An 18,022-nucleotide genomic window follows, 5' to 3' on the forward strand; every position below is an offset into this window, starting at 1 on the left:
TGTGCTGCAGAAGACTACTTTTGCCGTTAAAAAGCCGCTTTTCTATCGCGTGTTTCTGCCAGATAAGTAATCCCTCGCGGTGGAAGCCTAAACACTGAGGGAGAGGAGGTAAGTGGGAAAAGATCGGATTCGCCCCTCCCACCTCTCGTCCCTTCCCACCTCTCGCCCTTTCCCCTCACCTCAGGCAGGAAACCGTTCCGCAGCGGCCTTCTGCCGGCGCAGGGGACGAGAAGCGGCGGCCAGGGCGGGCCTCGTTTCCATGGTCTACCCGCTGTGGTTGCCATGGCCACAGCTGCGCCGCCGGCCCCTGGCGCCTAAGGCCCCTTCTGGGCTGCCCAATATAGCGCCTGCGGGACGGCTTGGGGCTCGGCTGGCCTCTACCGCTGCGGATCCCCGCACCAGGTGGGGACAGCGGCAGAACTGAAGCGTCAGAGAAGTATTTAGCGGTGAGTCCCGCTGTCGCCGAGTAGCGAGGGGCAGATATGTCCTCCGGAGTCAGGCGGACTCCGTGGGCGCTCGGAACGGGAGCCAGGCCGTGTGGAGCTGGCCCCGCAATGGCGGGCGGCCTGCGGTGGCGGGGAGAGGCGCTGCTCAGTGCCGCGCTGGCCGCGTTCCTCTGCGCCTTCCGTAAGAGCCGGCCTGGCTTGGGCGCGGGGCAGCAGCTCCTCGTTGTCCCGGCCGAGGGTCGGGGGTAAGGCGGGACCATGGGAAGCTCCTTCCTCTTCCTGCTGCTGAGGGTGCTGATGGTGCTGCGGGTGCTGTGGCTGAGGGAGCCGGCCGGGCAGCCCCGGGCCAGTGCAGAAGTGGTGGAGGCCCTTCGAGCAGTGACCTGATAAACTTCTGCTGCTGGTCTCAGTGAATTGCTGTTGCCCTTCTCTGTGAGAGATTTTGCAGATAGCGTGCTCATAGTTTAAATGTACATATATATTATATTTTGCTTGTTAAAATTGTCCATGTGATAATGATGTGTGCTTATGCTGTTACTTGTTCATTCTGTGCTCTTTTAGGTGTGCAGGCTGTTTGTGAGGGTGCCACTGTCACACAGGAGCTTTTGAAAGAGGGGTTTCACAGGTAAGATGTGAAAGCTGCATCAGAATAACGTGCAGGGTAATTTTACCTGTGAAGAAGTTTCTCTTAATTAATGCATAGTTGTATCCATGCACTGAGGTTTTGATACATAGGCATGGTTAGGTACTAGGATATATTAGCATGATCAAGTAACTGACAGTTACAAGCTATAGTGGAGGAGGAGTAGGAGGCTCTTTTCTGAGAGCTGTGTGGAGGCCGTTGGTAGTACTGAGACATTAACAAAGAAGCAAAACTTCATTCTGGTTATGGATGTGGAGTTAGGGTGAACTACCTCATCCTAACTAGAGAAGCATAGCATGGCTTGAGCAGGATCCATTTCTTAATTGATTGCACATAGTAAGAGCTGCAGCTCATTTTTGCACATTTGAGAGTATGTCTCTTGTGTGGGGAAAGAGGGGTTGTCATCTTTTGAAGCATGGGTGTAAATGTTTTGCTTCTGTTGCTTGTTTTAAGGGACCTGCTATTGAAGGTAGAGCTTGGTGTAGTGCGGGAGCATTCAGGAGGATGCACAGTGGCAGCTAGAACTCATCTTCCACCAGGAATCTACGTGGATCCCTATGAGCTGGCATCCCTACAGCAGCACAATTTAACAAAGGTAACAACCCCAAAGCTAAGACATCTGGCAGGTACTCAGATAAGGATGCTCAGGAAGTTGTAATCTCTGGTCATCTGGCTCGTTGAACCAAGATCATGAACTCCTTTTCCTGGAAGGAGGTGCCACACAGTGTTATCTTCATGACACCTCATTGTATCTCTTGGCTTGATCAGCATCACCTGGCGTGCAGGGTATTTTGTGTTGTGAGAAAACTCATGGGTTGAGATAAAGACAGTTTTAACACGTAAAGCAAAAGGCTAAACAAAGCAAAGCTAAACAAAGAATTCATTCGCTATTTCCCATGGTCAGGCAGGTGTTCAGCCATCTCGAGGACAGCAGGGCTCCATGACATGTAACTGTCACCTGGGAATACAAACACCATCACTCTGAATAGGGGACATTCAGTCCTCTTCTTTTTTCCCCAGTTTTATATGCTGAGCGTGACACCATATGGTATGGAATATCCCTCTGGTCAGTTGGGGTCAGCTGTCCTGACTCTGTCCGCTCCCAACTCTTTGTGCACCCCGGCCTGCTCGCTGGTGGGGTGCTGTGAGGAGCAGAAAAGGCTTTGGCTCTGTGTAGGCATTGCTCAGCAGTAATGAAATGTCCCTGTGTTATCAGCCATTTTCCGGCACAAATCTAAAACATAGCCCCATACAGCTACTATGAAGAAAATTCACTCTACCCCAGCCAAAACCAGCACAGGACAGAATTTTCTTCCTGACCATGAAATAAGGCCCAGTGTTAAAATAAGGAAAATACTTTTTCCTTCTGTCACTGCAAGCAGGTCACCACAGCAGACAGTGGCTTTTTAAATCCCCGAATCATGCACAAAATGTGCATACATTATTTTTTATCCCACATCTCTCCCTTGCATGGAGTCTGATCACAGCCACATCTGTATCTTTCTTCACTTGCAGGCAGTGCTAATTCCTGATGTTGATGTGGAGGCTCCTGAGTACTTAGCAACAGATCTTCTAGTTCTGCTGTACCTGGAACCCGACCCTTGGTGTTTTCACTGCTTTACAGCTACCTTGCCTGTGCATGGCCGGTACCACCGGCCGGCAGAAGACAGTGAGGAAGTGTTGGTTATGCTGAAGAGCCCAGAAGTACTGGTCTGCTGCTGTGACAGTGAGATTCTTGTTACCTGTTCTACTGGGGAGAGAGGAGTAACAGTGGGCAATACAGAGGTTGGAGTCTGGTTCTGTATTTGTCTTCTGGAGATGGAGCTCTCGGTAGTCATGTGAACATGAAGGGAAGATAGTGGCCCTGATAAAGACCCCCATTCTTCCTCTTTGAATGCTGCTGCTGTCTGACCAAAGGCAGATTAATTGTTAATACACTTCTTGGTGTTGTGCTGCTGCTGTTGTACCATTGTGCTGTAGTGGGCAGCACTGGCAGTTGATCTGCTTGTCACAATCCTTGGCTTGTAAGGAGCTGGGTGTTCACATGGCTTTTTCAGTGTTTCTCTTGGCAGCTGAAGCCATGCAGGGCATATTTAATATTCACTGTCACGTATTTAGAGTAATCAGAGTATTGTGATGGTTTGTAACACTTCCTGCATTCCCTGCATGGTAAGGGGGGGGAATGTAGAAAACTCTGTGCCTGAAGGTTAGCATGGTTGGAGTCTCAGACTCGTGTGAAACAAGAATCTGATAATCCAGTGACAGTATTTCAAATTACATTAACAATGAAATCCTAGATTTTTGCTACAAATTGTATTTCCTTTCACAAAATTATTCTTACTTGCTGCCAAGTCAAATATGCTAATGATTCTCAGCTACTTTATCGTCATTTGCGCATTATCTGAGCAATCATTTTCTGGGATAGACTTAAGGGCAGGGAACACTGCCTGGTCAATTAAAAAGGGTATGAAGTCTTCCCATTTTTCTGCCACATTTACTACTTATGTAAATAGTAAATAATAATAAATAAAACATATTTATTTTTCATTTGAAAGCATTTGAAGTATTGGAGGAGAATTCCTGCATGTGCCAGCACGAGGCCAGCAAGAAATGAAAGAATGACTTTGTTTTGGGGGGAAGAGAAATAATAACTGTACAGCTAAAGTTGAGGGGTCTACAGGCTAATGATGAATTCTTTGCCCTGTTAAGGATGGAAGGGCCAAGATACCACCCAAGTGAAATTGTTTCTTGGGTACCTACCATATTGGAAAGAGTTACAAAGTACATGAAAAGGACTGCCCAGTACCACTTTAACTGTGCAGATTAGTTGGCACATTTCTGTCAGTGCTGTTTCACCTGGTGGCTTTCAGGGAGTAGATTCTGTCAAGCTGTTGTGGAGGAAGGATACCTCATTTGGAAAAGCCTTGTAGACTGTATTGCTTTGTCCCACATGGATCTTGCTGATGCATTAACATCTTCCGCAGGTCGCCTGCCAGCAGAGTGTTGGAAGGCTGCTGAAGTGGAAGCTCCCTGCTCAGGCAAAAATGCTGGCCCCTGTCAGTGGTACAGCATAACACACAAGTCTGTGAGTTATTTCTGTGGGAATTCTTGCTTCTCTTCTAACAATTGCTGCCTTTTCTTTTTCCTTGTGAATAGCAACTTCCATAGCACAGGAACTAATCAGTAAAAGATTAGTTGTGCAATTCCCTCTTAGGGAAGCTCCTTTCTTCCTTTCTGATTGGCTTTTAGTGGGGGTTATCCTGCCCTTCTGACATACTTGTAGTAACTGTGCTCTTCTGGTCTTTATGATGAGCACATCCTCACCTTTTTTTTTTCCTTTTATTTTTTCCTTGGAATTTTGGGATATAAATTTACTTGGAATTCTAGGATATAATTGGCACTGGTCAAACTAAGAGAAGTCTTTAGAACATAGGTGCTTCAGAAGAGTAGTGAAATGGAAAACTACTTTATACCCAAACTAAAGGAGGAGTAAAACTGCAGAGATTGACGGAATAGCATCTTAAACAAAAGGTCACTTCTATTTGATTGGTTGTTATCTGATTGGCTGAGTATCTAGGAAAACACATAGTCTCTTTATTCTAACTCAAAACCAAGGAAAGTGGGATCTTTAGTGTTGTCAGCAACTGCATTTGATACTCAAAAGGGTTGCAGTAGTGAAGAGATTCAGAAATAAGACTCATTTGGCTCGTAACAAATTTCTTGTTTTTGTAACAACACATCACACATCAAAGAGAGAAACCAAATAGTTATTCACCTTTGAGAAAATTGGCGTCTTGGTGATTGGTGAAATGCTCATAAATTGATTTTGAGCAGATAAATTTATTGTGCTTTGTACTGCAGGAGCAGCTGGGGCTCCATTTGCTGTAAACAGTTTTGATTTTGAGTCCAGGAAGAAGCCTTAGCAAAGGGCTAATTAAACATATTTATTAATCATCCAAATTGCAGTCAAAAATAAATAGCTTGTTAAATGTGTGTCATCCATTTATTTTTCTTCTTAGGCACATGAGGAATCCATTCTGCAGGTTCCAGTGGGGCTCAGGCAACATATTTCCATGGTGTGTGCCGTGACTCTTCTTGCCACAGTGCTCTGTTCCAGTCTGATTCTTGCAGCCATGTGCAAATATGGACAATTCTCTGAGGTGACCTGCTCAGAATAAAGAAATATGGAATGACTGACCTACATCCAGCAAAACTTACGGTATTACATCTGCTTCCTAAATGAATCCTATTTCACTTTTATTTCGATATAAGTAATGTGCGAGGGTCCCATAATGGGTTATAATCATTTGGTCCAATTCTTATGAACACCTTACACACACCAGAACCTGTGGTGTGTTCTTACCCATAGCCTGTGGGTATGAGAAACATCAACTACTCATTAAATTTCTGAATTTTAAGCTTGTTGTCCAGATGTGTTATGTATGAATTTGTGAAGAGACATCCTGTGCTTGCAGGAGAAGGCTTAAATAATCTCTCCCATCCTAATAACTGTTAGGGATTAGTTGCTCTTGGTCAGATTGGTTTAGAAAGAATTTAGACAACTTGAAAGAAATTTCACTCTATTTCAGATGCGGGAAGAAGTAACCCTTGGAAGATAAAAACTGGTGAAAAGATACTAAGTAGAAGCAAATAATTAGAAGACTTGCATTGAGCTGTCAGAACAGCTGATAAATACAAGGGAATGGGAAGTAAAATACTTGATGGAAACCCCGAGTTGCTCTTGATTGACAAGGGGTTGGCTGCTGTTTCTTCTCAGTGTCAGTAGGTGGCATTATGAGTTTACAGTAACTCCTGGGACTGTTGGTGGAGAAAATAGATTTTATTTTCTATAAGCCAAGAATAAGTCAATAAAAGCAGGTGATTTTTGGGAGTGTGTGTGAGGGGACGAATGAATATTCTGGTTTTCAAATTCTGTCCTCTTTTGAGGGCTCAGTGTGCAGCCAAGGCTTCTCATCAGAATTGGCCTTTCATCACTGTCCAGCTGTAGCTTCAGGATCCCTTGAACATCTTTCTTCTGCTTCTGCTGAATTCAATAGAGAGCTCGTCTTGTGACTTCGCCCACGACAGGTTGGCAAGTGCTCTGACACTGGGCTCTTGTTTTCCCTCGACTGTGCTGAATGATGGTGGCTGCGCCAGTCCTTCATCCGCTACCTCAGAGAAGTCATGCTCTGCATCTGCTTGGGGGAAGGGAGACACTGAACTGAACAATTGCAGTGAGATTTGGCGGCCTGTTTAACCACATCATAGCAGGGCTGTGGACCAGTGTGGTAATGCTTGTCTGAGTGGGATTTTTAATTGTCTGAGTGGGATTTTTAATTCCCTGAGTTGAGTTCTTATGCTCTCTGTTACAAAGGTAAGTCATTCTGTGTTGCAGTCTGACCCTTGGAAAGGCATCATCTCAGGTTGTCACCCAGTTCTGGCAGGTCTCTTATCACCTGAAAGCTCATGGTTTCTTTGTTTGTTTGGTTTTGGGTTTTTAACATCAGATAGTACCAGTTGAGTATCACAGGTTGGATTCTTCAGCTAAAACAAGCTGCCTGATATCACAGCCTTGTGAAAGAAAATGCTAATATCCTTTGGACAAATGAGAGAAAATATAGTAAGTGGATAACTTGGGAATCTGTACAAGTGAAGATGTGAGAATGGAAACTCACATTAGTGGTAAGATGCCATAGGAGAAACTGAGGGAGGAGGGTCTTGAATTACAGGGGGCTTGGCACTGTCAATACTAAACAAATAGTTGACTTCAGAAGGGTTTAAAAGTGCACTAATAATTTTGTTTGGCACGTGGCTCAGTGTATCTAAAATACATGAAGATCCCACCAATAAGCTTTTCAACTCGAGTAATTCTTCTGATCAATGTAAACTATGAGAGAAATCACAGAACTTCTCAATGGATGTTAGTTTTATATCTCTAGCATTTGTATTATAGTAGACAAGTTTTTGGGGTGGGTTTTGGTGTTTGGGGTTTTTTTTTGTTTGTTATTTTGGGATTTTTGTAGTTTGGTTTGGCTTTTTTTTTTTTTCCCAAAGCTGTCAATAAATCTAATAACTCTTGTAAGCGTCCAGTTTGAAGGAACTTGCCAGTTAAGCTTTCTTTCCCATACTGAAAATTGCTGTCATTTAGCAAGCCCTGCATTTAGCAAGAATGCCCTGATGGTGTGCCAGACACTGGAGGATGCAGGTGCCAGTCCTACAGGGATCACTCCCAGACACAGAGGATGAGCTGCAAAGCAGTTGTTGCCCTTTGGAAAATTCCTGGCAACTCTGGAGACAAAGGAGTGAATTCTCAGCAAGAGAACATACATAGAGGGGATGGACACAAACATTATCTATCATTAATATGCGTAAGGCCTGAATCAGAGCAATTTAAGAAAAGGGGTAGGTAGGGGTGTTAAAGACCATGCTAGGAGTTAAGATTTTCTGAATCACAAAACAACCCTCCTAGTTGGTTTAAAAAGATGTGCCTGGGGAGGGAGACAGAAGACTGGGAGGGGGGAAAGGATTCGGAGAGTGGTTTGTAGTGGCAGCTGACTGGGTTTAGGGGTACAAGGCTGAAACAGCAATAAGTAGGGAGACCTTATAGGGAAGGGAAGTAGAGCTGAGGGAAGTGTGAAGTTCAGAAACCTGCTGTGGTTTGTTGAGAGGTACATGCAGAGATGAATTAGCAAAAACTTGGTCCTGGTAAGATCAACTATAGAATTGAGTCAGAATGGGAAAGTAACAGCAGCATGCAAAGAGGAGTGAAAATGACGGCTTTGCCTGTGGTAGGAAGCAGACCAAAGAAGTCTATACCAGCTTATAGCAGGGTCACTCTGGTGTACTGTTCTTGAAAGAGGGGGGCTGAAATAAGGCAGGTCTGTAGGGGTGAGTTTTCTGTGACCATTTGCTCTGCAGTAATTCTGCTGCCACCAGCTCTGTTCACTCAGTAAGCTGGGGCACACCCCAAGGAGCCACTGACAGATGACACCACTGTGCTGTGCAAAACCAGTTTTCCTCTCACAAAATGACGCATTGAGTTAATAATGTCAAATTTAAATGCCAGAAGATGGAAAAAAAAGGGTGAAGAAGAAGCAGTTCAGAAGTGCTCTGCCTCTGTTTTTCTGGTCTGGCGGGTCTCTGCTCTGCAGCTGGCTATAGCCCACCGCAAAAGAAGTTATGTATGTAAAGCTTAATGACGTGACCCCAAACCAGCGCTGCTCTGCCTTGGGCATTTGAGGGCGGACGCAGGCCTCGAGCAGTGATGCCGCGGCCCCTCTCGCCCCGTCCCCCAGCGGTGAAGCGGGGCATGCAGGCCGCTGCCGCAGACACCCGCTTCCGGCGCAGGCGCGGTGCCCGCCGGGAGTTGTAGTCACCTGAGCATTGCCCCGCCCCCGCGGGCTGTGGCCACGCGCGGCGGTTCCGCTTCCCCTCCGGCTCCTGCCGCCGCCGCCGCCTCGGTGGGTTCCCGACGCCGCCGCCATTGCAGAGGCGCCGAGTGGCGGCCGCGCCCCGCTCAGCCCGTCCGTCCTCCGAGGCGGCAGGCGCCGCCCCAGCTCGGTGAGTCCGCTCCCACCTGCCGGCCGCGCCTTCCGTCCTTTGTGGAGCCCGTCGGGCCGGGCCTGAGGCGGGCGGCGAACTCGGGGCGGTGGCTTTTCTCCCTCTTCCCCCCCCCCCCCGCCCCGGTCCTGCTTCACGGCGCTTCCGGCAGCGCGGGGCCGCTGTCCCTGCCGCGCCAGGCACCGAGGGCGGCCGGGCCGAGAGCGCCTCGCCTGGTCTGGCTTCAGCAGGGCGGCGGTGCGGGACCGGAGATCGGCCCCGGCTTCCTGCGGACCGCGGTGGCCCCCGCCTCGGCCACCCGCCCCCAGGAGCCGGCCCCGAGGGGACTCGCCGCCTGGGTGGGGGCTGTTCGTGCTTGTGGGGAAGCAGCGGTTCGGGTGTTGCTGTTACAAGTCCTTACGGAAAGAATTGTGTTGTTTAAGTAGCGAAGCGGAGTGCAGAGCCCTACCCGTCCCGTGCAGCGAGTGCAGGCTATGCGGGCACTGCAGGTTGCTGGATGGATCACTTGTCTTTGCTCTGGTACCTGGATTGCCATTAGGCCAAGTCTTTTCGTTCCAGTTACAAAGCTGTTGCTCTTTGTGCACCACACCTGCTTGGTTTTTTCTCCTCCCTGTGTTTTCTGCTTTATTTTTGTTACCGCTTTTGGCATTTATTCAGTCAAAGCCGTGCAGGATGATTTAGTTGTTTAATGGGAGGCTCTTCGGGGAGCAGCTGAAATCAAAGTTGATTTTAGCCTGGTACGTGGGAGCAGCTGCCCAAAGGTTTGTTTGGGAGTAGAGAGTTCACCAGCTGGCTTTCAAGGAGCAGTCTTGCACTTTGCCTGTAGCCGAAACAAACCGGTTGGTTCATCTGCTGCCTTACGGTGAGTGAAGACAGTGCAGATACTGCAGCATTTTAATATTTGTTATTTTGGAGATCTTGCAATAAAAGCAAGTTAGGTGCAATTGAAACACAGCATATTGTGGGGGTTTTAATTTTTCTTATTTCTATCTCTTTTCTGTCTTTTTTTTATACTTGGAAAAAAGGGAGCTGCTCTTGCGGAAGTCTAGGACCCACCTTGCAGTATGGAGTGTCCTCACAATGTGAGCTCTGGAATGGTACCCCCATAAAAAAAATGGGGACTAGCTCCTTCATTTAGGAGATAGAAGTGATTTAACTTGCAGAGATACTGTGGAGGCAGGCTAAGAAATACCCATGTGTAGCCAAATGAGCTGTTGCAGTTTTAATGTTACTAGAGAACTGATGAATCAGTGATTTCGTTCTTACGGACTAATGGGCTGAAATAGAAGCAACATAGAAATGTAAAAAGGCAAAGCCTTTGTGTTACGAGTTGTTGAGTAGAATCTTTAAAATAATAGCATTTAAAAAAATTGGCTGAGTAGTATTTTAAAGGAAGGAAAATCTTTACTCTAAACTTCACTGGTTGGATATTTCAGTTCTTGAGGCCGGAACAAAAATGTTTGAGAACAAGTAACAAATCTGTGTTGTTAAAGTTGGATGTGCTGACGTAGTTTTTACAACAAAACTGATGGACTGTTAAATGGGGAATAATGCCTCTGTGGATATATCTTGCACTTTTTAGCACAGTACAATGTATTTTGGTGGATCTGAGGTATGTGACAAGCATGGCAGTGTGTCACAGGCTGATTTACTGGGATGAAGCTTGTGCAGTTAGATATTGGACCTTCGGCCAACTGTGGGGGAGCTTCTTTCCCGAGGCACCTGCTTGTATTCCCTCTCTGGGATGGATGCTGGAATGGATGGGTAAAGGCTTTGCCTGTATATGGTAGGTCACATCCTGTGCTTGTTTTAAAATGCATCCTTTTAAAAACTCGTGTGTGCTTGTGGTGTTAAACTGAACCTTTCAGTTGTGTTTAAGGAAAAAAGTTACTCAAGCACCTTTGGTTTCTCAACAACTTCAAAGTAAGTGTTAAGGGTATTGATGCTGCAGATTTTTGTTCTTGTGGTGATCTGAAAAGTTGTGGGGATCTGAATCTAGGTCTGTGTTTTAGTAACAAAAGATGCTTCTGCTTCAGAGTCCTTGCATCAGTCATTTGGTTTTGGTTGTTGTTTGGGTTTTGGTTGTTTCTTGTTTTGTTTTTTTTTTCTCATTTACTGTGTGGGGTTTTTTTTTTCCATTTACATTTTATCTGTTTTCTGCATTTGGAGGTTTCTAAGGCCCTGGAAGCTTCCCTGTGAGTTTTATGCCAGTATATTCTTGTTTCTTACAACACGCACATCTATTGACATGTCCGTGTAGCAGTTACAACAAAGAAAAAGCTATTTGTTCTGAAAACAACCCCTTAGTTACAGAGATGGCCAGGCCCAGTGATAACACCAGCAGAGATGCAAGTCCTGAGGTCAGAAATTGGGATGCAGGCAGAAAGCTTCGAAAGTGAGTTGACTCACCAAAACATCTAGGAATAGATAGCAGAGGCAAGGTGATGGGGTGAGCAAGGGGAAGGAAAGGTCTGCAGCAGCCAGGCACCATGTATTAGCGTGCATCCTAATGTGTTTATGCTAGCAGTTGGGAAAAGGCAGCTGAGTTGACAGAAGAAGGTGGTTGTGGAGCTTTCCCTTCATTTTCTAGAAATGTAGTTGCCGTGATCAGTTCTGCTCTGTTCTCGTGAAACCAGGGGCACTCTCTTGGACTAGGGGTGAGGTTTGGAAAGGCTGCATCAAGCTCAATATTTAGTTTTCCAAGATGGCACCTCCTTCCTTAAATCTAAATCAAATTTGTCTGTCTAGCTCAAAACTTGGAGAGAGCTTTGTGATTGCAGAATGTTGTCTTGAGGAGATTTCTGTACCTGCTGTGGTAGTAACAGTACATTTTCAGTTAAGTTTTAATGTGATAAACGCTGAGCTTACCACTTGCTGTGTGAAGTGCAGTGGTGCTAAAGGTAACGAATCGCGCCCAGCACTTGGATGGATACCAGGCTGAGCTACTAGGTCCATTCTTAGAAACAATACAGTCCTCTTAATGCAGTGCTTGACTGGGTGCTGTGTTGATTCTGCCTCTTGGCAAGGTCAGTTTGACCATGGAGGAGGCTGCATCTTCTGCAAGCTTTCAGTATTTGCAGGGCTTTGTTAGGCAAAAATCAGCATTTTCTCCAACTTTCTGGTATAGCAAGGACATAGGGGAAGAGGTACATAAGTGTGTGTGAGCAAGAGGGGAGCTCTGAACTCTTGGTGTGGTGTGAGGGCAGCCATGCTTGTGCAGGAGGATGGTAGGCAGTAGGTGGGAAGAGGAAAGGAATCCAGGGTACTTTTCTTGTGGCGAAGGGCAAGAAATGGTTAGGCAAGGCACTGATTTTGAAGGCCTTTTAGGAAGGAAACTCTGCAGTGTTCCCGTAAGACCTGAGGGTTCTTACTTTACTTTGCTTTGCTGTTAGGAATTATGGTGTCTTGAGGTTGTGATCTTGTAAGATTTTAGAAAGCTCTTATTTGCGTTTAAATGCAGGTGGTAAAAGGAGATGTGTTTTCAGGTGAAAATAAGAGATCTACTGACCTATCTAGCTGGGGCCCATGTTGCAAGTTGTAGAGTGAGCTCTGTTAATGCAAGTCTTCAAGCCTTACTTCACCACTCAAGGTTTGCCAGATCTCGAAGTATGATTTTACCTGAAGTTGTGCCTTACTTCAGTTGGACAATACGCACATTAGTGCTTGTTATTTTGACTGATTAAGTGGATGGTGTCTGTCGCTAAGAGCTGGAAGCACTGGATTTGGTCTCAATTCTGTATCTGATTTGCCAGGGTTTTTTTAAGTTGATCATACTATTTTCTCAGCTTCTATTTTCTCAGCTGGGAATGGGGACTAATCAGGCTTTGAAAGTGTCTCACGCGGCAGGTCAGGCAGAGATGTACATGCTAGGAACACGCCTTAAAATTGACAGGAGTTTTATTTGTGCTGTTAAATTTTGGGTGATAAAACACTGTCTGTAAATTCAAAAGGAATTCCTCATGCTTTTGAAAGGCTGAGGTTATGGTGTATTAAACCACTTCAGAAATTGCTGATGCTTCTTTTTATTTCTTTTGTCACGTGTACAAAATGGATGTATCTAACATGTTCATGAATTTCAAAATGCTCTTAAAAATCTTCGTTTCAGCTGCTAATAATTTACTGGTGCTTAGAATTGTTTTAATTGAACACACCTTATTAGAGAAATATAATATTTTTAAGACTCCTAGAAAATATTGGGTGCTTCATATAATAGATAGGTCGTTGTTTCCCCAGAGAAGTTAAGCCCTGCCTTGGTGTTGGTGTAGCTCTGGCATTAACAAATTTGCACAAAGTTGAATGCTTAAAAAGCATGAGTTTGCTACTGAAATACTTCATGTTGTCCTGAAAGACACGTGGTTACCTGTTGGCAACAACTGTATATATTTGACTCTTTGGTCAGGGCTGTTCTCTCATGCCAATTAGCAAAAATCATTTCCTATCTCTAAAGGAGTTATTTCTATAAGACAGATTTAATTCTTTCTAATTCTGTGGTTTCATTTCAAAGAAAAGCAGCTGTAGGAAAGAACCAGTGTGTTAGGGCAACGGTGAGTGTGATTTTAGAAGTGGTGTACTATGTCAAGAACGGGATTTAACATAATGTGAACCAGAATGGGAGCAGCTGGCAGGTGCATTAAGGAATGGAAATACGCTAAAAAGTTTCCAAGTCAACCTTTTTTCTTTCTTTTTCATTTCAAGTTTTCTGCTTCCTGTTTAGGTGCTGGATGTTTGACTCAGTGTGTACCCACACGAGTATGTAACTGTCAGCATATGTAGGCTTTCCCCTTGCTTCCCTAATGAGTGAAGTTAGACTTTTATCCAACAGCATGAGGTTTATTTTAGAAACAAATGTAATACTTTATGCTCTAAGTTGTATTCTTTATTTACAATCCTTCTAGAACTATGTTAGCTAACAGGTATCTTTTGGACTGCCTGTCTACTGTAAAGGGCCATCCTCATTTAAAGGGGTCTTCTGGGAATTCGGGCTTCAGAGAGAAGCTGGCTGGGCAGTTTCTTGTGGAAATAGCTCATTGGAAGCGACTGAACTGGAAATACACTTCAGTTTGGGTATTATCTGCTTTAGGATGTGAAAACAAATAATGCTTTATTTTTAATAAATGCTTTAAATAATTAATAAATAATAACAAATATAATTAATACTTTAAAGTGAACAACTTCTAAAATTCCAAAGCATTGCTGAAAAGGTAAAAGGAGAAAAAAAGTGTCTTTCAACTTTTAATTCTGTTTTAAACTGTTTGACAGATCAGGAATTTATAAGACAATGAATTAAGTATTTTTGACCTTTTTGCCAGGACTCAGCACGTCAGAATTGAGGAAAAACAATTTCTGGCCCAATTCCAGGTGCTGCTGAAAAGGGCCTCTTTGGAAGTTAGAAGGTCATGGAAAGGATCTCTCTCTCTTGCTACAGGCAGGTCACATCCGTCTGACAGCCTAGATCCGGGCTGCCTAAAATGCCAATAGCAAACACTCCCTGAAGGTGCTAGAGAAGGGGCCAAGTGGTGAGAACAGTCATCAGTGCAGAGTCTCAGTACATGTCTGTAAGAGCTCTTTTTGGCCGTGGAAACATTATTCTAAATGCGCACGTGGCATAAAGGATGTGATTTTAGTTTTCAGGTTGCGTAGTTTAGGAATACGGAATGTAGCAGTGGGGTTAGTGATCAGCTTGGGCAACTTCAAAACATTTGGATTTTAGCTGAATCTTCTTCTGAACCTGGTTGACTTCCTGCATGATCTTGGGTGGCTGTTACACTGTGTTTGCTTACATTAGGTCAACAGGCTGATTGTTCATGAGATATTTAGTGTTTTATACTAGTATTAAGTAAGCTGAGTGCTTGACATTAAGTCCACCTGACTGCAACTAATTTAGACCAGGAATAGCGGTGCTGCTTGATTTGACACCAAGGTAAACATGAGAACAGCCGTTTGGGTTAGAGGGGGAAAGGCGAGGGTATTGTTCTCCCCAGTCCCAAACCAGTTGTTTCTACCCACTCTGATAAGCTGGCACTGCTGCATCCCTGAGTGTGGTGATCTGGGTTAGGGAACTAAATTGGTGGGAAAGGAATCACTGATGTTAAACGTGACTTGAAAATTCTGCTCAGTGATCTTACACTAATGGCCCAGTTTGTAATAGCTGGAGCGTTGTGTGTTTGGCTTTGTGCCTTTCTTGTATGTTTCTGAGCTTTTGGGAATGTTAGTTCAGATCAAACACAAAAGTGACCAAATGAGTGTTTATTTGTACATTTCGTCATGAAATCCTACCATCATTTTCTATCGTATAGAAAATAGGTTCCTAATGTTCCCACCTCCATGTATGAAATACTCGCTGTCACTATTACAAACACGAGTTATGTGAAATGTGTGATTTTTCAGAGTTGAGACAGCGTCACGAAGTGTGAAATACTTAGTCTTTTATGCTGTTGTCTTGCTTTTTCTACTCAAGGGTGCAGGTGAAGTTCAGGATTTTCAAAGATGTTTAGCAACAGGAACAGTTAATTTTAATCCGGTGTTAACATGCTAAGACTCTTTTATATTAATGTCCAAGCTTACAAATTAATTCTTAGTGGTAAAGAGGGCCTTGACAGCCACACTCAGGAAATTGATGCAGGTAACTCCTCCTGATTTTTGTTGCTGGCATGTTGCAAAGTAAATGGCAGAGCAGTGGGATGAGGATTATTTCACAGGAACCAAAGTATGTCTTGGCAATGCTGTGACTCATTGCTTTTGTGAATGCCACTTTTTCTTTCTAGCCCTTCTAGACCTATTTGCAGTGATTTTATGTATGTGGTGCAGTACTGGTTTTGTGTTTTGGGTTTTTTTAAGACTAGATCAGTGTTGAGATTTTTTTTTATGTAGATTATTTTTCCAGGTAGCTGTTGGAAATGGAAAATAAAAATTCAGAATAGTTCAGTATGGCTGGTTTGGATGCTCTCTTCACAAGCAGGGCTGTGTGTCTAGTGACTGGTTGTGATATCTTTTATCTTCTTATTAATATTTATTGCCTTGTAAAATATTTTACTTCTGAGAGGCATAACTCTCATTCTCCTTGGCTTGTTGTGTATATGATGGGTAGTCTTACAGTCTTTTTGCATCACAAGCAAACGTACTCACGCTTGGTAAAACTGGATTGAGTATTACTCATTGAAGATGTTAAGGTACCTGATAAACCTAAATGATAACACATCCACGGCAATACTACTAGAGGTTGGAGCTCTAGTACTTTGGCAATACTTTTCTCTCAGGTCTTATTTGGTGAAGTGATGGGTGATGGTTGTACTTTACTTCCTTATTCTTTCAAAGCCTATGGGCCACAATGAGATGCCAGCTTTCTAAATTTAAGATTGCATCTGAACTGGAGAAATCTCTTTGTTTCAAGGATCTTGGTCAAGATTGAAAACAGATGTAACTCTTGCTCCATGTCACTCTGATTAATGATCGTGTTTCCTATGCTGTTGAAAGAGCTTTCTCTTCCTAACCCTTAAAGTTTTAGTCATTTTGTCAAATAACTTGTCAGTAAACCTCAATGTTTGAGGTCTTAATTGTCCCTTTCTCTTGTTCATGTTTTTAATTTCCTAAATGAGGTACTGGTAGTATCAGTGCTTTTTCTTGGGCTTCACATTTGCTGCCTATGTGCTCATACATACCTGGTCAATGGTGGATGATAGGCCATTTTCCAGTGACCAGTGTGATGGCAAGTGACTGCTCAAAGGGATATTTCGTGGGCTCTCTCTTTGTTGCCAAGTTTAATAGAAATCCTTATCTCTATTTTACTCTATTGAAATGACTTACTGAAATTTGCTTCCTGTTTTCTTAACAGAATTGAAAAGATCTGAGAAAATTTTCCCTTAGATGAAAAACTCATGGAAAGTTGACCATTTCTAAAGGTATTATATTGAGGTCAACCTTTTCCATAGCTGCATGAAATTTTATGAGAGGAAACTTTTTTTTTTTATTAGTAAGAAAAAGCACTGTGTTTGAATTTTCATAATCACAGAATTTGTAAGTTTTCCATGCTCATTTGTTGCAAAAAAAATGTGTTATGTTCATACTTTCAGACTCACTGGTATTAGCTAATAGTTTTGTAAATTAAAAAGAGGAAGCCTTGGTAGGTACAAAATTGTTGTTCTGGGTCAGGTTGTCTGTGTCTCGCCCAGGGTTCTGGCTGCAGTCTCAGTGGATATCTGTTTCAGTGTAAGGACTCTCTTAAATGGCTTTTTGAAGTTGGAATGACTTGCTTCAACTGCTGTCTGCAATTGCCTGGTTTTGCAGTAGCTCCAGATGAAGGAGTTGGATTATCACAGAGTAATGTTTTACTGATACATCTTTCATTTTCTGTGATTTAAGGCTCAGCTAGTGCTGAAGATTAATGTAGTGCTGTAATGCAGGTCTTCAGTTCTTGTGTTGGTAGCACAGCATGAGTGATGCCTTTCCTCTGTGGGTTTCTTTTTTTTCCATAGATGATTATCATGCATCCCTTGAAATGGAATTAGAGACCCTCAGATAAGTGGGATATCTCTTATTTCTATTACAGTAAATAGTTTTAATTTTTTATTGGAGTGGTAGTCATGTTAATGAGGACCTTGTGGATGGAAGCTTTCATTTCATGGGTGAGTTTTTATGTGAACTTGCCTGATGCAGAAATGGGGTGCTGCACAGAACTGTTCTTATGGAATTAGAGACCCTCAGATAAGTGGGATATCTCTTATTTCTATTACAGTAAATAGTTTTAATTTTTTATTGGAGTGGTAGTCATGTTAATGAGGACCTTGTGGATGGAAGCTTTCATTTCATGGGTGAGTTTTTATGTGAACTTGCCTGATGCAGAAATGGGGTGCTGCACAGAACTGTTCTTATGAAGGAGTTTGAGTATTTGAAGAAGTCATTGTCCTTGTGTCACATGGCATAAATGGAATATAATTCTACGAGGAGAAATTATCTCTAATTGTCTGCATGGTTTTTGGTTGTTTTTTGAATGACCTGTTGCTATGCTTATAGACTCTTTCTGGCTAAATTTGTATTCAGTGTGGGTATGAAGAAGTAGAGCATCTTGAGCTTGGGTCTGTTCAGTGGTAAACTGTTCCAAGTGGTTATGACCATCCAGGCGGCAGAATGCTGTACTGGTGTCCACTGGTGCACAAAGTGGCTGGGAAAAGTGACTTGAAAGAGGCAGAATTTCCCATTGTGGAAATTCCCACTGTGCCAGGCTAGCGCTGTTCGACAGTGCTGCAGTAAGCTGAGGGTTTGGCCTGCAGGGCTGTTGAACTAAGCTAAAGTTACCACTATCTGCTAGCGTTAAGTGCAGTTGAAGTAAGCCTTGGCCAGCCACTGGAGAGAAACAAAGAGCTCTATTCTGTGTGCA

The 18,022-nt window shown here is 43.8% G+C and overlaps 2 protein-coding genes across 4 annotated transcripts in view; both read left to right on the forward strand.

Moving 5' to 3' along the window:
* Positions 1–537: 537 nt before the first annotated feature.
* On the forward strand, positions 538–5,507 carry PIGX (phosphatidylinositol glycan anchor biosynthesis class X). 3 transcript variants are annotated; one of them, XM_061465194.1, is made up of 6 exons: positions 538–627; positions 1,008–1,071; positions 1,543–1,684; positions 2,605–2,815; positions 4,074–4,174; positions 5,109–5,507. In XM_061465194.1, the coding sequence occupies exons 1-6, from the start codon at positions 555–557 to the stop codon at positions 5,265–5,267; spliced, it is 750 nt and encodes a 249-aa protein (XP_061321178.1). In that variant the 5' UTR covers positions 538–554; the 3' UTR covers positions 5,268–5,507. The 3 variants fall into 3 exon arrangements, 2 of the variants coding, with proteins under 2 accessions (XP_061321178.1, XP_061321179.1); XM_061465195.1 differs by having other exon boundaries at positions 2,605–2,919; positions 5,109–5,333; XR_009745465.1 differs by lacking the exon at positions 5,109–5,507 and having other exon boundaries at positions 2,605–3,553.
* A 3,006-nt stretch (positions 5,508–8,513) lies between these two features.
* PAK2 (p21 (RAC1) activated kinase 2) overlaps positions 8,514–18,022 on the forward strand; it is a 40,870-nt gene continuing 31,361 nt past the window's right edge. Inside the window, exon 1 of the mRNA XM_061465196.1 lies at positions 8,514–8,649. The gene's annotated coding sequence lies outside the window, so the exon portion shown is untranslated. The remainder of the gene's footprint in view (positions 8,650–18,022) is intronic.

This window comes from Pezoporus flaviventris, unplaced genomic scaffold (assembly GCF_033815535.1).
Source record: "Pezoporus flaviventris isolate CSIRO_AGI_PZ_B2104156 unplaced genomic scaffold, CSIRO_AGI_Pfla_v1 ptg000040l, whole genome shotgun sequence".
Taxonomy (NCBI): domain Eukaryota; kingdom Metazoa; phylum Chordata; class Aves; order Psittaciformes; family Psittacidae; genus Pezoporus; species Pezoporus flaviventris.